Source organism: Bos grunniens, chromosome 29 (genome assembly GCF_055505025.1).
Source record: "Bos grunniens cultivar Pamir isolate PY7600 chromosome 29, Bosgru_T2T1.0, whole genome shotgun sequence".
Lineage (NCBI taxonomy): Eukaryota > Metazoa > Chordata > Mammalia > Artiodactyla > Bovidae > Bos > Bos grunniens.
Window position 1 is genome coordinate 2,849,838 of NC_141193.1, and position 17,285 is coordinate 2,867,122.

The 17,285-nt window shown below is 53.4% G+C and overlaps 1 protein-coding gene across 9 annotated transcripts in view; it reads right to left on the minus strand.

Moving 5' to 3' along the window:
- The window catches only part of NADSYN1 (NAD synthetase 1), a 28,112-nt gene extending 14,779 nt beyond the window's left edge, over positions 1-13,333 (minus strand). For 3 of the 9 annotated variants that reach the window (XR_015157416.1, XR_015157417.1, XM_086383276.1), the window contains exons 1-8: positions 13,149-13,333; positions 12,070-12,130; positions 9,874-9,990; positions 6,066-6,119; positions 5,556-5,645; positions 3,230-3,281; positions 671-759; positions 389-506 (exon numbers count right to left, since the gene is read on the minus strand). Coding sequence is in view for 7 of the 9 variants with exons in the window: in XM_086383276.1 (XP_086239402.1) it covers positions 389-506; positions 671-759; positions 3,230-3,281; positions 5,556-5,645; positions 6,066-6,119; positions 9,874-9,990; positions 12,070-12,130; positions 13,149-13,233 (666 nt within the window). In the remaining 2 variants the exon portion in view is untranslated. Of the gene's footprint in view, positions 1-388; positions 507-670; positions 760-1,035; positions 3,282-5,555; positions 5,646-6,065; positions 6,120-9,751; positions 9,991-12,069; positions 12,131-12,618; positions 12,756-13,148 lie in introns of those variants that run through there. The other 6 variants (XM_086383279.1, XM_086383277.1, XM_086383281.1 and 3 more) reach the window with 6 other exon arrangements.
- Between the last annotated feature and the right edge of the window lie 3,952 nt (positions 13,334-17,285).

The window sequence follows — 17,285 nt, forward strand, 5'->3', positions numbered from 1 at the left end:
AGCGGCAGACTCGTGGGCATTCCCCGTGCCTGGCTGTGGTGCAACGGGGTCCTGATTCCCGGTCACTTGTCCCGAGACCACTGTGACGGCTGAGAGCCCCAGAGCTGCACGGCTGGGGTGTGAGGCCAGGGGCCACTTGACAGTCACATGCTGGGTGCCCTGCTCCAGAGAGCGGAGGTGGCAACAGTGTCCGCCTCACAGGGTGCTTCCCGCCATTAAATGAGGTCATGGACGTGGGGCCTGGGAGAGGGAGCCACAGGGGCTAGTCGGCCATGGCCGGACCCAGGAGGAGCGCCGAGCAGCCTCATGCTCAGGCCTTGCCCTGCGCTGGGTGCCAGGTCCCACATGCATGAGACAGACACACGCCAGCGTCCCCGCCGCCGCCTACCTTGGTGGTAGCCATGGTCACCAGGTCCACCCGGGCGTGGGCTTTGCGCAGCACGTGATGGCTACCCGAGGCATTGGTGAAGATCTCCACGCCGTCCAGGCCCATGTCCACGTGTGGGCTGCGGGCAGAGGGGTCGAAGAGAAGAGACTCGTGTCCCCAGCCCGCCCACCCAGCCCCGCAGCTCCTGGGGTGTCTTCCCTGCCCTGGGCTGAGACGCAAGATGGCTGCAAACCCCCAGCCCCCCAGGCCCCGCAAGGATGGGGATCAGGGGGCAGGGCTGACCTGTGGGGTGTCCAGAGCTCCTCACAGACCTCACTCCCGATACAGGTGTCCCATGTGGAAAGGACGGCATCCCCAAAGGGCACAGTTTCCTGGGGGGCGGTAACCAGAGCTCGTGAGGCCCCCTGGCTGTCCTGTCTGGGCCACGTGCTGAGCCAGGACTCCAGAGGCCACACGTGGGACTCGCAGGAAGGCTGCCATTTTGTTTCAAGCCCTAACGAATACCCACTTCCCCCACTACTCCCCCCCGCCCCAACCCCCGCCGGGAGCAGTCCCAGCCCAGGGCCAGCGGGTGTCTCCCCTGCGGACTGAAGAGCCCCGGCCACACCCTTCACCCGCCCAAGAACCCAGCTCTGAGCTGCCATGACCTTGACTGTGGCTGTAACCAGCTGTGACTCAGCTCCTGAAGCTTCTGGGGCCCAGTGGGCCGCCAGCATCCACCATGTCGGCTCCCGGATGCTCTCCCGACATCGTCTGTGCTCCGGTGGTCCCGTGCCCACGCCAGAAACGACCCAACTGAGCCTGACAAAGTTCCCTCCAGCTGACAGGTCACCCAGCTCCCGCGCGGCAGGGCTGGGGCAGGATGCAGGCTCCTGTTTCTCCAAGAGCCTCATTCATGGCCCCTTGAGGGGTGGGGCTGCTGGGAGGGGGGTGAGTGGAGATGGAGCTGCCCCCTGAGGGCGCTGCTCGGGTCTGAGGTGTCTCCGGGTTGAACGTGTGCTGAGAGGGTCATGCGGGCATGGAACCCACCTTGGCCACGTCTCTCGGGGACCAAGTTTCAGCTGTGCTCCTATTTCACTCGCTCAAGAGAACTCAACCCTGGAGGCCTGGGATCTTGTTCAGATTCCCTGATGACTGTGTGTGTGAGCTCAACTCCTTCCATCTCCAAGGGCAGGAGCCGGGGGAAGCCCGCCTTTTTCTGTTCTGAGGCCTCGGCTCATGAACACAGGGCTCACCCTGGACCCTGGGCCGTTTGTCCACGGACCACCACATCCCCTGCCCTTGAAACCCTGACCACGGGGGGCAGGGCTAGAATCTTGACCCCATCCTCCTGGGACAAGACCAGGGCTCAGGGCAACAAACAAAACATCCAGGATGGCACCCAGGGATGGGCCCCCAACCTGCACTGTCCAGGCTACAGCTGTCACAGGGCTGGTTTTGCTCTGCCTCTTGAAAATGGCCGTGGATTTTAGTCCACGTGTGCCCAGGCCAATTCCCGCAACTTGTTCCCAACCAAAGACAGCAAACAGCACCCTTCCACCTGCAGATGATCCCACGTGGGCTTAGGGGGTCACCTGGTGGGATGTTTAGGATGTGAAAGGGTCCTAGAAGAGTGAAACGGAATGAGTGTCGTGGCAGGAGGATTGCTGCTGAAATGACTGTTTCACACACACACGTGTTCTGGATCACCGTGACTTTACATTGTTCTCGTTGCTGCAACTCAAGGTCAGAAAAGCCTCCAGGCCACTTGGGAGATGAGCAGACCTGACCGACAGTCCCCTCCCCCAGTCTCAGCCGCACCCACCCAGACTGCCACGCGGGTGGCAGCGACCCAAGAGGGCTGGGGACACCGTGTCCCCGGAGTTCATATCCTGAAGCCCTGACCGCCAGCATCTTAGACATGACTGTGTTTGGAGATGAGGTCTTCAAAGAGGTGATTAAGTAAAATGAGGGCATCAGGCTGGGACCTAATCCCACAGGACTGGGGTCCTTGTAAGAAGAGGTCAGGACACAGACACTCACAGGGACGACCCTGTGGGGACACGGGGAGGAGATGGCCGTCCACACGCCCAGGAGAGCGGCCTCAGGAGGACCAGTCCTGCCCACACCAGGGTCTGGGATTCCAGCCTCTAGGCCTGGAGAGAATGAAAGTCTGCTGTCTGAATCCCTAGGCTGCGGAATTGGTTATGGAAGCCTGAACAAGTTAATGCACCTGGCAACCAGAATGGAAACTCAGGTAGGAGCCAGAGATACCAGGGGCCCCTCAAAACATTCCCTGTGAGCCCCTGGCTCCCAAGCCCCCACTGGAAGTAGATAGCACAGGGTTCCAGCAGGTTCCAGGATGAAGGGATGGACAAGGACCCCCTGGATAAGGCTGCAAGGTCAAAGCTCTTCACACCTGGACAGCCAGGTACCAAAGACAAGACAAGACAGATTTCTGATGCTGAGTTTTCACAGAATAAACAGGAGCCAAGTAAAGTCTTCCCTGAGTTTTACAATCAGAAATCCCCCAAACTCGGCTTCTTGGGCAGCCCCGCGGCTGGAGCCCCAGCCCAGCAGGGAACAGCTGGCCAGGGTGGTGCAGGAAGCCCCCTCCCAAGCTCCTCCGAGCCCATCCCACGGTGTGAGCCGGAAGAGAGGAGGGACATCATGTAGGGACAAGGAGGCGCCCACTGCCCCATGCTCCTGGGCCCCTCCCCGCTTGTGACAGAAATCACCCCCCGGCTGTGTTTTCCTTACATGGGACACAGTGATGCCGTGACTCTGTCCCCAAGGGTCCTGCCCCCACGGCCCACTCCAGAGGAACAGTCTGACAGACGAGTTTTCTTCCCCAAGACTCACCTGCTTCGTCAGGTCCTGTAACATCCGGGGGAGAAAATACTCCTCTGTTTGCCTAGAAAGGAAACCACCACAGACCTTATAGGACCATCTCAGGGAAAACGCAAAATGGCATCCAGAGGCGGAGTAAAGCTCAGACTGAGAGTGCGGAGCCTGTGAGCTGGCAAAGGAGCTGTCGAGTTTTGACACTCGCTGTTGCAACCACTTTAAGTCAAAAAGGGAAGGGCAAGACGACTGCACGCGGCTCCCGGGACGTGGACTTCCGGGACGTGGACTTCCGGGACGTGGACTTCCGGGACGTGGAACACCGAGGCACGCGGGGGCTCCCTCCCTGGCCCTGCTTGCCCCACGCTTTCATTATGCCCTCTGAGAGGCACGTCAGGGGAACTGTCCAAGAAGGAGACACATTTCCCCACAGAGAAATGCGGCTGGAATTTCTGATCAAAGTTCTTCAACCAGAAAGATCGCACTGCATGAAGCCAGCATGCAGAGACAAGCCTGTATCATCACTGAAGCAATCAGTCACGTTCCGAATTGTGAAAGATGGCCAGAGAGTTTAATACACAACTTCTGTACAAGCCATCCCAGAAAGTGAAAGTGTTAGTCGCTCAGCCCTGTCCAACTTTTTGCAACTCCATGGACTGTAGCCCACCAGGCTCCTGTGTCCATGGAATTCTCCAGGCATGAATACTGGAGTGGATTGCCATTCCCTTCTCCAGGGGATCTTCCCAACCCAGGGATCGAACCCAGGTCTCCTGCATTGGCAGGTGGATTCTTTACCGTCTGAGCCCCCAGGGAAGCCCAAGCCACTCCAAGGTCTACCCTAAAAGGCAGAATTCGAATACTAGATGGTTTCCAAAGCTGACCTCAAGTGGGCTGTTACCAGATGTACCATGAAGACACTGAATTAACTGGATTTCTTTTTGCTTTCTCAGAATTCACAAGAACCTCCTGGGAGATTTCAGTGACTTTTATTCCAGTAAATTTTTTGATAAAGTTTCTTTTTAATGTGGACCATTTTTAAAGTCTTTACTTAATTTGTTACAATATGGCTTCTGTTTTATGGTTTGATTTTTCAGCCCTGAGGTATGTGGGATCTTAGGTCCCCAACTAAGGATAGAACCCACGTCCCCTGCACTGGGAGATGCAATCTTAACCACTGGGCCACCAGGGAAATCCCTTAACTAAAATTCAAAAGCAGAGACATTGAGGGGATGATGCCGTCTCGCGCTCACTAGTGAAGGGAGCAGACACTGCAGACGCCCTGTGAGCCCTGAGCTGCCTTGGCATCCCACGATGAGCACTCAGTTCACCGTTGGTAGGTTTGTTCACGGTGATGTTGCTGTATCACAATCCGTTTTCAAGGGACAGCCGCCCAAGGTTTCTCCCTTCGTCGTCACCTCCCCCTTCAATTCACACATGAAGAAGAATGTATACGGGGCCCCTCTGGTGCCTCAGTGGTAAAGAATCTGTCTGCCAATGCAGAAGACACGGGTTTGATCCCTGATCTGGAAGATCACACATGCTGTGGAGCAGCTAAGCCCGTGCTCCACAACCACGGAGCCTGTGCTCTGGAGCCCATATGCTGCAACCACTGAGGCCGTGTGCCCCAGAACCCACGCTCTGCAGCAGGAGAAGCCGGCACAGTGAGAAGCCCACCCACGTCGTAACTCGAGAGTAGCCCCTGCTCGCCACAAATAGAGAAGAGACCACATAGCAACAAAGACCCAAGGATAAATACACACAATGTTTGAAAAAGAATGTATCTAGATGTATAACTGAATCATTTTGCTGCTCAGAAGAAATTAACACAACGCTGTAAATCAACTACATGTCAATAAAACGTTTAAAAATCACGTTAAAGATTCCGTCGGCAACAGCAGCGACAGTGGAAAAAAACAGCGCTAACTGTAAGAAGAACAGGACGATTCTGTCCCAGGGGACGCCTGGCAACGTCTGGGGACGTTGTAGACTGACAGGGATGCAGATGTATCCGCCAGCGGAGGCCAGGGATGCTACTGCACGCTCTTCCACGCACAGGACGCCCCCACAACAAGACCGAGCCGGCCTCAAGGCAACAGGCCTGGAGTAGAGAAACCTGATCTGTAGGATCACGTGTAGAAAGACGGATGACGGGTGACTGATGACTGAGATTCTATGTGGTGTCTGATAAACTAGCTACAAATTAATCAGCAGCATCAGGCAGCCGTCACTAGACGACAGGCCCCGTGTGGGCAGGGACGCTGGCCCGAATCTGTGTGTCTCCCCCACGCATCCTAGGAGCGGCCACCATCTGGGCTCCTGGCCCACGGCGCGGGCAGTGACTCACCGGCTCCGGGACCACGGCGTGAACCAGCGCAGCTCTCGATAGTTGCCCTCATTCGCCAAGGCCATCTTGGGTCTGATGAGCAGGATCTTCCTACAGACAGGGGGACAAGGCCGCTCCTGAGACGAACACGCCCCACGTGACATGGAGCAGCCACCAGCCCGTCCACCCTGACCGTCGATGGGGACAGAGCAGCTAAGACCTGGAGGGTGGGCACTTGCCGGCAACTGATGCCCAGCGTCTGCGAGGCAGACCTTATTACAAGGTCGCCCTCCCAGGACTGACCTTCTGACCACAGAGCTGTGTGTCCCCAAACTCCACCCATCGTCCCTGTACCTGATGTCTGAAGGTGTCAGTGGTGACAGAGCCCAGGAGAAGCAGGGCCACCCAAGACACCTGCCTGCCTGGTACCCCACCACCATGAAGGTAGTTCCAGAAGAAGCCATGGCCCCTGGGGACCAAGCCCCGAGCCTGGGGGAAAAGGGGGTCGTGGTGCTCCCAGCGGTCACCCACCTGTTGAGGAATATCACCCTGCAGTTATAGCGGACGTTTCGGTGCATCACGGGCCTGCGGAGAGAGGGCACGCACGTCTGCAAAGAGCAGAGCCCCACGTCTGCTTTAACATGAAGTTTCTCCGGGTCCTCTATGGGAATCAGAAGGCTCCTCTGTGGTTTCTCAAATAAAAGTGAACAACAAACCCGAGTGTTTCTGCCACGGCACAGACTCTAAATGGCAGAGTCTTCTAAATCCAGCAAAAGTCCCTCCCACTCAGGGCTTGTCCTCTCCTTCCAGAAGGTTCTCAGACCATTGAGTGGCCGCCTCCCTCCCTCTGCTCACATCCCTGCTGCCATGTCACCTGTCCATCCCCTGCTGGCCTCAGGGACTTACCCCTGCATGTCCCCAGTTCTCTGCCACAGCATCTCTCCTGACTGAGCTCCCCCACCAAGAAGGCAGGGCAGGGGGACCGGCCCGGGGAGCCAGGGCAGGGGCAGGGGGTGGAGGGCGCTGGACAGATCTGCTCGCCTCTTTGTCTGGACCCCTCAGGACAAACACTCTCCCTGATCACCTGGAACCTTCCTCCTCTGCAGCGGAGGGGCCAGTGCTCCAGAGGCCAGGGTACTCTGCTGGCCTCCGGCTGGGGCAGCACCAGGCGGGGATGGCAGAGTCCAGCTCGGGGCGAGAGTGCAGGAGCTCAGGGCAGAAGGCATCAGGCACCCGAGGAGGAGGGCCTTAAGGATTGATCATGAAATAAAAAACAATAAGGCCCAGGCCCAGGGACAAGAGAAAAGAGGGCCGGGGTGCGAGATGACAGCACCGTAAGCAGTGCGGGCTGTCGAGTCAGGCGGCCGGGCTCCATCCCGCTTCACACTGGCTGAGCCGAGCGGCCCCGGTTCCTCCTCTCAGAGTATTTTAAAGGGCAGGATGCAGGCAGGCTGCCTAGGCCGGGGCTCGGCACACGGATGCCGCCAGCCAGCACTCCCACGTTACGGTTTCCATTCCTCCCGGGCCAAACCAAAACCTCACTGCATTCACGTTCATACAGAAACGTGTTCAGGGCAGGAGGTGAACACCTTTTAAACGAAAAAGAAACCTTTGGTGAATATCTGACTTCCAGCGGGAGTAAGCCTCTCAGACAAAAACAAACCAAAAGCATGACAAGAAAGATTTTAAGCTCAAAACGTAAAATTAAATAGCAAACAACAGACAAGGAAATGTATTTTTATCATATATGGGGACAGTTTGATATCTGTCATGTGTAAAGAACTCTTAATAAATCAGACACAAACACTTCAATTGCTGGCAAAAGAACAAGCAAGAGTGTGTTACAGATGCCGAAAAAACAAATAGGAAAGTTCTATTTCATAAATCATGACAACAAAGAAATATGATAGCTTTGTTAAGAAAAGTTATTGCTTACTCTAAGATTTTCTCTATCTTGTTTTTTTAAGGTTTCTTGATTGTGAGCTGGCCCCCTGTGAGCAGTGCTAAGGGTAACAAGCCTCTAGGCACAGAAAGCCGGGAGGAGACTCAGCATCTTTCTCTTGAATAAGACACTTCTAGATGGTGAGCATCAGTGGCATCATGGCATAGCCGTTACTTTGTTCAGTGGCACTTATACTGCGACCCCAAGGACTGCAGCCCGCCAGGCTTCTCTGTCCATGAACTTCTCCAGGCAGGAATACTGGAGTGGGTTGTCATGCGAATTCTTAGTTTCAGTATGAGGGATCTAGTTTCCTCACCAGGAATGAAACCTGGCCCCCCCTGTATTGGGAGTGCGGAATCTTAGCCACTGGGCCACTAGGAAAATCCCAGAAAAACACTTTAAAATATGATTGTTAATATTTTAAGGGCAAAAAAGTAGAAAAATTAAAGTCAGATTACAAATTCAAGGCCAGAAGAGGAAAATAGGCCAAGAGAACAAACAAAAAGACAAGGGGAAAACAAGAAAGAAAGAAAACACGGTGACCAGAACACTTAATAGAGTGGCAGGAATCCGTCCATGTGGTGGGCTGAGTGAAGACCCCCACTGATGTCCCTGTCCTGATTCCTGGGACCCGAGGACATGTCACTTCACGTGGCAAAAGGGACCCTGCTGACATCATTAAGCTACAGATCCTGAGACAAGAGATTACCCCAGACTCCCCAGGGCTCTCATCAGAACCACAGGGGTCCTTATACGAGGGAGAAGGGCGCTCGGAAGACATGAGACAAAGGGGGCAGGGGCTGCAGTGATGTGACCTCTGGCTGTGAGGATGGAGGGAGCGGCCTGAGCTGAGGACTGCGTGCCAGCCTGGATGCTGGACTTTACAGGAAAACCGATTCTCCTCCAAGAGCCTCCAGAAGCAACCAGCCCCACTGACCCATTTAGACTCGTGACCTCCAGAACCACAAGACAGCAAGGTTGTGTGGTTCTGTGTTTTGTGTTTGTGGTAAGCTGTCACAACAGCACAATAGGAAGCAAACATGGCCCACATATCAAGAAGTATAATAAATGTGAGCAAACTGGGCTAAAAATCTCTCTATTCACTGCTTAAAAGAGATCCTGCTACACAGATGTCACAGCAGGCGGGAGTGTAGAATACACGCAAGGCTGAGGAAAAAGAAGCAAACCCGGCTACATTCACACCACGTAACACAGAATAGAGACGCAAACAGAGGCAACAACGCCCGTCAGTGGGCTTGGTTACACAAAGCTGGTCACAGACACACTCTGGAGTAGGATACTCCTGGGCCAGAGTCCTACCCACGGGACCTGCGCTCGGGGAATCTACACCACAGGGACCTACAGGCAGACCTCATTTTACTGCAGCTTGCTTTACTGTGCTTCGCAGACATTGTATTTTTTACAAATTGAAGGTCTGTGGCAACCCTGCGCTGAACACGTCTATTGATGCCATTTCCCAACAGCTGTCGCTCACTTCCAGTCTCTCGGTCACGTTTTGATAATTCTCATGATACTTCAAGCCCTCCACCAGCAAAAAGATGATAGCTCGTTGGAGGCTGAGAGGATAGGGTTTTATAGCAATAAAGGTTTTAAAGTGAGGTATGTATGCACATTTTTAGATAGAACGGTAAATGTAAACATAACTTTTATATATACAGGAAACCTCCTCCCTCAAACTGGTGTGACTTGCTTTCTTTCTGTATTTGGCTTTACTGCAGTGGTTTCTCAGAGGTCTGCCTGTAGGCCTTGGCCCTACATGTGCAACTGCACCATATGGAGCTGCACTGTATATACCTACCCCACGGAGCCTACACTCACGTGTCCACACCCTCTGGAACCAGATGGCTTGCATGTCAATGTGCAATGACATGCGTGCACACGTGCTCAGTCAGTCACTCAGCCGTGTCCAACTCTTTGCGACCCCATGGACTGTAGCGCACAGGCTCCTCTGTCCATGGGGATTTTCCAGGCAAGAACACTGGAATGGGTTGCCGTGCCCTCCTCCAGGGGATCTTCCCGACCCAGGGATGGAACCCATGTCTCTTATGTCTCCTGCACTGGCAGGTGGTCCTCTCCCACGAGCGCTACCTGGGAAGCCCAGAGTGACAGGGAACCATCCCCAAACTTACTACTAAGTAAGGAAAATGCTGTACATGAGGCTGGGGGACCCTGAGCTCCAACTGTGCAAAGCGTGTTCCCACGTGCACAGCAGTGCTTGGAAAAACATAAAAAATCTCCCCAAAGCTGCCTTCACCTGGGGAGTTTGCAGCCTGCAGGGCCAGGCAGGGAGCAGACGCCACATCCCCGATGTAGGGACGGCTTCCAACACAGCAGGCCCTGGAACGGGCCCTTCTCCCACGCCCACGCCGCACTCACATCCCCACGTCGCAGATGATATCCTGAGTGACCGGAGACTCCAAAAGGGCCGCCAGGACCTGGAGCGAATGCAGGAGGGTGTCCGACTCGTAATAATGATCCCAACAGCCGTAGCCACTGCAGAGGGAGGGCCAGAACAGTGAGTGCCCGGGACACAGCAGGTGGGCGTGGGGTAGGGATGGGGCAGGGGCCTGGGGCCGGGCCAGGGTGACTGCGCGAGGGTGTGCCTCTGGCACCAGTATCTTTATAAAGCCTCCCAGGAGTGTCTATTGTACAACCAGAGTTAGACTCACTGCTACAAAAAAGAAGAAAAGAGATGCACTGTATTGGAAATTAATGGACTGGGCTCCATCTGTCCCTCCTAGTTCTCAGTTACTAAGAAATTCTCTGTCGTGTCAAAAACTGTCTGCTCTCGGATTCTTTTCAACCTTCAACGTGGCCCAAATTACACTAATCTACAAGAAAAGGATGCAAAAGAAACAAAGCTGGATCCAGAGAAGAACATTCTTCGGGCAAAGGGGCCGTGAATAACCATTCAAGTGCCACTTACACGGCTACATGACTTCCTTGCGATTTACTTGAGCTTACACCAGGCTGAATGGTGTCCCCCAAAGAGACGGGTCTATGTCGAAACCTCCAGAACTTATGGCGTGCGTGTGCATGCTCAGTTGTGTCAAACTCTTGGCAACCCCATGGACTGTCGCCCACCAGGCTCCTCTATGCATGGGATTCTCCAGGCAAGAATACTGGAACAGGCTGCAATTTCCTTCTCCAGGTGATCCTCCCGATCCAGGGACTGAACTTGCGTCTCCTGCACTGGCAGGCAGGTTCTTTACCAATGAGCCACCTGGGAAGCCCTTAGAACCTGTGGATGTGACCTCATTTGGAAAAAGTGTCTTTAGAGATGTGAGTAAGTGAAAGATCTGGAGATGAGATGATCCTGGCCTATCCGGGTGGGACCTAAATCCAATAAGAAGCGTCCTTACATGAAGGAAAGCAGCAGAGAAGAGGGAGGGGCGGCTGGAGGGGTGCACTCATGAGATGGGAGTGGGGAGTCAGGAGCTGGAAGAGGCAGGAAGGACCCTCCCCTGGAGCCTCGGAGGAAGCAGGATCCTGCCCACACCTTGATTTTGGACTTCAGGCCTCCTGAACTGTGAGAGAATGAATTTCTGCTGTTTTAAATCATCCAGTTTGTGAAAGCACAGTATAACAGCCCCTGAAAAACACTAATACAATGCTCAGTGAGGCCCTGACATGGGCAGACTGGGTTGAGGGTAATTTTTCGGTGCGAGGGTCCCAGTAATGAAATGTAGAGTATTTGTAAACTACTTTTATTATTATTATTTTTTTAATATTTATCTATTTATATATTTGACTGTGTAGGATCTTAGTTGCGGCATGTGCGATCTTTCGTTGCAGCTTGCAGGCTCTGGAGCAAGTGGGCTCAGTAGCTGTGGCACAGGCTTAGTTGCCCTGAGGCATGTGGGATCTTAGTTCCCCTGAGGCATGTGGGATCTTAGTTCCCCAACCAAGGATCGAACCCACATTCCCTGCCTTGGAGGGCAGATTCTTAACCACTGGACCACCGGGGAAGTCCCTGTAAACTACTTTTAAATCTTCAAAAAGTCCTTCGCGCTCATTGCATAGCAGAAGTGATGTTAAAATGCCAAGCAAACTTTGCTGCCACAAACACTAACCTTTGCCATTCTTAATGCCTAGAGGAGCATTCCTCCGGGCCTCTGGTTCTGATAAGGAAGAGAGCCTGGTTCTTAGATGAAAATGAGGTCAGGGAGATGCCCTGTGTGGGATCCAGACCTGGAATGTCCTTTCCTCTCCAAGGATAAACTCCTGCTCAGCGGTTGTCACTCCCTCAGCTCCTAGGCCACATGTGAGACCAAACACCAGTGCAAGGCGAGAAACCCAGCCAGCTTTGATATCGGCCTGGACTGGGAAAAGTCAGCCTCTCGACGAGCTCCTGTGTTACTCAGTGTAGGAATCCAGGATCACCCAGGCCGGCTGGCCTGCCCTCGTTGAAGGGCATCAAGCAGGCCCACTCACGGGGCTTCTGTCTCCTAGGTGGGCCTGCGTGTCCAATTCTCAACCCCGGCCTCTCCTTCCTTGCCCTTTCAGCTGAGGACAGCTGATATAGAGGCCTCTTCATGCCCACCCTGGGGTGTCTATGTGCTCTGCTCTCACCAGATTTCCAGTTCTGGTCCAAGCCTGTATCTTGCTCCTCTGTGTTTGGCAATTTCAATACCTACATGCAGAGAGAGAGAGAGAAAGAAAGAGAGGCAATTTCAGCACCTACAGCCTCCACAGGAGGCAGATCCAACCTTCTGCTGCCGCTGGTGTCATAAAAAGCCAAAGGGCATCTCCCAGCCCCTGCTGACACCGCAGGAAATGAGACAGAGGCGGGGCCTGCACCAAGGAGAGCAGGGGTGGGGCTGGGGGAGTCACACACTGGGAGTTCATTAACAGTCAGACAGAGAGGACCCTGAGCAGGGAGAAGGCAGGACCTGAAGGCACCGGTGACAGGTACCATCTGCCTCTGGGTTTGAGCAGCAGCTTCCAGATGCAGCAGCCTGGGGAGGAGAGGCCAGCCTAGTGGACACACAATTCTGGCCACCCGAGATGACCTCTCATCAACTAGATTTGCTCTGAGCTCTGACGAGGTGAGAGCAGGTTGACAATGAAAAAAATAAAAGGAAGAAGGTCCAAGGCACACGGCTGATATGACGCCCTCACCTGAATCACCCTGTTTATACTGTGGTTGGTGGCCCTGCCGCAGGACGCAGCTGAGGACGGCCAGCCTGCAGACCGCCCAGGGCAGCCCACTGCAGCTGTAGAGGTCAACGGTGCAAACTTCCACTCTCAAAGCTGAGCTGGTGCAGGTGATAACTGTTCACGGACCCCGTCACACACACACAACGAGCACACTGGTCTCTAAGCTGGTGGCCTCGCCCTGTTCCACTTCCCTCTCTGGACCGGGTTCAGCTCTATAAATGCCACATCGGACCCCAAAGGTACCTGAGGACCGGCTCACCAGCCTGCTCATCTCCACCTCCAGGGCCAGACTTCTCTTACCACGGGTACATACCACATGCCCCAGGCACTGTAACCCACCCGCACCCCGACCTCACTCAGGATCCCTATATCAGGATCCCTATATCCATGGCCGCAAGTTTCTCCAGAGCAAGGCTGCGTATGCGTCACAGCAAACCTGGGCGACCAGAACTGACCTTCGCCTGTCCACCCAACGCCGACCCTAGACTCACTTTTTAAAATCCTTTGCAAATTGCCCTCAAAGTCCAGGGCCCACTGGTTGAGCGCACAGGTGGCCACGGTCACCTTTCGCCCCATCCTGGCTGCAGACGCCTGGGCAAAAAGGCCGGCCGGATAGTGGGGCTTTGTTGTCCTAGGGAGAGAGGTGGCCGCGGCTCGGGTCCTTCCGGGTTGTCCCGCTGCGTCAGTCCAATGGACAGGACCGCAAAGCTGCGGCGTCTCGCCCCGCCCCCTGACGGCCCCGCCCCTCAGGGCTGGACTTCAGAGGCGACGGCGACAGGCCACACCCCCTGACCGCCCCGCCCCGTCCTGAGTCGCCCCGCCCCGCTGGCGAAGCGAGGCCGGGCCAGGACCTCCAAGCTGGCGACGACGGGCCTCGCCCCCGATCGCCCCGTCCCCGCCCCGCCCCGCCCTCGAAGCTCCTCGCCGCGCCTGCGCGGGTGGAGGCCCGCCGAGCGGCCTGGGGCCCGAGAGGATCCACCGGCGGTATCTTTGCTGGCGCTCCCGCGCCGACCCAGACCCAAGGTGGGACCGTCTTCGGGTTCTGGAGCGCAGGTGGAGGGGCCAGCCTGCCCGCGTGCCCCCATCCCTCCATTTAAATCCACACCTCCCCGCAAACTGCATCTTAACAGGCCTGTACGAGTCCCCCGCCCCACATCACGTTACGTTCCTTTCGTTATTGCTGCACTTCGGCACTGCGCAAGCACACTTATATCGGTTCATCACGACGGGCGTTTAAGTAAACAGCCCGGTGCCAGCGCACACGCGCTTGTTTCCGTTCCTATATTCATCTCCTTGGATGGCACCTGCAGTTTCTTTGCACCTACGGTTGCCAGTTTCCCCTGGGGCTGCAGCTACCTGCGTCTCCCCAGACGCCTGACCTGGGTTATGCATATGTGCAACTTTACTAAATGTTGCCCAATTTCTTCTCTGTGGTGTTTGAACCTGTTCACTCCCAGTAGTTTTTCAGGTTTTGTTTCCACATTTCACCCTTTAGTCCCCCTAGGGTAGGAATTCATTTTTCCCCCTTATGAATAATCAGCTGGCTGGCCATCTTTGATAGAACAGCCACCCTTTTCTCCGGGTTTGCAATGCTGCCTCTCCTATACATACACATTTTTATATTTGAAGCAAACTTGTTTCCTATTTTTAAAGTAAGACTTGTTCATGGTAGATAATTTGGAAATTTCAGAAAAGAACGAAAATGTTTATATGTTCATTCATTTAATTCTAACTTTGACCCTTTGGGGGATAGTTTTCTTTGCCAGAAACACCTCAATCCTTTTCAGTTAACTCAAATCTCTCCTGCCAACCATGGCTGCAGATGGTGACTGCAGCCATGAAATTAAAAGACACTTTCTCCTTGGAAGAAAAGCTATGACCAACCTAGACAGCATATTAAAAAGCAGAGACGTTACTTTGCCAACAAAGTTCCATCTAGTCAAAGCTATGTTTTTTCCAGTAGTCATGTATGGATGTGAGAGTTGGAGTATAAAGAAAACTGAGGGCTGAAGAACTGATGCTTTTGAACTGTGGTGTTGGAGAAGACTCTTGAGAGTCCCTTGGACTGCAAGATCAAACCAGTCAATCCTAAAGGAAATCAGTCCTGAATATTCATGGGAAGGACTGATGCTGAAATTGAAACTCCAATACTTTGGCCACCTGATGTGAAGAACTGACTCATTAGAAAAGACCCTGATGCTGGGAAAGATTGAAGGCAGGAGGAGAAGGGGATGATGGAGGATGAGATAGTTGGATGGCATCACCATGTTCAATGGACTTGAGTTTGAGCAAGCTCTGAGAGTTGGTGATGGACAGGGAAGCCTGACGTGCTACAGTTCATGGGGTCGCAAGGAGTTGGACACGACTGAGCAACTGAACTGAATCATGACCGATTCTAGGCCTTAGCCAGGGATGGAGCAAATCCTACAATGTCTGGTTGGAGTGGACACTAAGCCCATTCTCTCATAAAGATGTGAGCATGTTATTTGATAAAGAGAGTCGGTTTGGAGGGGTTCCTATTGGCCAATTATGGGACAATTTGTATATCCAAAGATAATGATTTTTTTAAAAAAAGGTAAATGACAGTTCCTCAACGAGCAAAACATTTATTAGCCCATACTGAGAAAGAATTAAATAAGAAAGGGAAATTCTTTACAGAAAAAATGCCAACTAATAAATCCTGAAAGGAGGATGAAGTTAGATCACCCTTTTGCATCAAGAAGTTTGATTCGGGCAAGGGTCATCATTAAATGCTAGATAATTGGACCGAAGGTTATTTGGGAGCAGTGTATTTACACAGTCTCAAAGTATCACTCCACAGCTTACTCATTAATCATGAAAGGAAAGTGGAGACTTTTGGCAGAAACCACATGAACCACAGGATCAAACTCACCATCGACAGAGGGACAAAGTGACGTCATGTTGCCCCCTGCCATGATGTGTGACATCTACGTAGTATATTATCCTGCCCATCGACAGAGGGACAAAGTGACGTCATGTTGCCCCCTGCCATGATGTGTGACATCTACGTAGTATATTATCCTGCCCATCGACAGAGGGACAAAGTGACGTCATGTTGCCCCCTGCCATGATGTGTGACATCTACGTAGTATATTATCCTGCCCATCGACAGAGGGACAAAGTGACGTCATGTTGCCCCCTGCCATGATGTGTGACATCTACGTAGTATATTATCCTGCCCATCGACAGAGGGACAAAGTGACGTCATGTTGCCCCCTGCCATGATGTGTGACATCTACGTAGTACATTATCCTGCCCATCGACAGAGGGACAAAGTGACGTCATGTTGCCCCCTGCCATGATGTGTGACATCTACGTAGTACATTATCCTGCCCATCGACAGAGGGACAAAGTGACGTCATGTTGCCCCCTGCCATGATGTGTGACATCTACGTAGTACATTATCCTGCCCATCGACAGAGGGACAAAGTGACGTCATGTTGCCCCCTGCCATGATGTGTGACATCTACGTAGTACATTATCCTGCCCATCGACAGAGGGACAAAGTGACGTCATGTTGCCCCCTGCCATGATGTGTGACATCTACGTAGTACATTATCCTGCCCATCGACAGAGGGACAAAGTGACGTCATGTTGCCCCCTGCCATGACGTGTGACATCTACGTAGTACATTATCCTGCCCATCGACAGAGGGACAAAGTGACGTCATGTTGCCCCCTGCCATGACGTGTGACATCTACGTAGTACATTATCCTGCCCATCGACAGAGGGACAAAGTGACGTCATGTTGCCCCCTGCCATGACGTGTGACATCTACGTAGTACATTATCCTGCCCATCGACAGAGGGACAAAGTGACGTCATGTTGCCCCCTGCCATGACGTGTGACATCTACGTAGTACATTATCCTGCCCATCGACAGAGGGACAAAGTGACGTCATGTTGCCCCCTGCCATGACGTGTGACATCTACGTAGTACATTATCCTGCCCATCGACAGAGGGACAAAGTGACGTCATGTTGCCCCCTGCCATGATGTGTGACATCTACGTAGTACATTATCCTGCCCATCGACAGAGGGACAAAGTGACGTCATGTTGCCCCCTGCCATGATGTGTGACATCTACGTAGTACATTATCCTGCCCATCGACAGAGGGACAAAGTGACGTCATGTTGCCCCCTGCCATGATGTGTGACATCTACGTAGTACATTATCCTGCCCATCGACAGAGGGACAAAGTGACGTCATGTTGCCCCCTGCCATGATGTGTGACATCTACGTAGTACATTATCCTGCCCATCGACAGAGGGACAAAGTGACGTCATGTTGCCCCCTGCCATGATGTGTGACATCTACGTAGTACATTATCCTGCCCATCGACAGAGGGACAAAGTGACGTCATGTTGCCCCCTGCCATGATGTGTGACATCTACATAGTATATTATCCTGCCCCACGATGGACTTCCCTGGTGGTCCAGTGGTTCAGACCCTGCAGGGAGCACAGGTTCCATCCCTAGTTGGGGAGCTAAGATCGCACATGCTATTCACCGTGGCTGGGGAAAAAAAAAAAAACAAGGACAAGGAAAACAGCCAAACCAAATCAAGAGACTTGCTGTGAAGAAAAGCCAGCCTTGACTCTTCAAAAT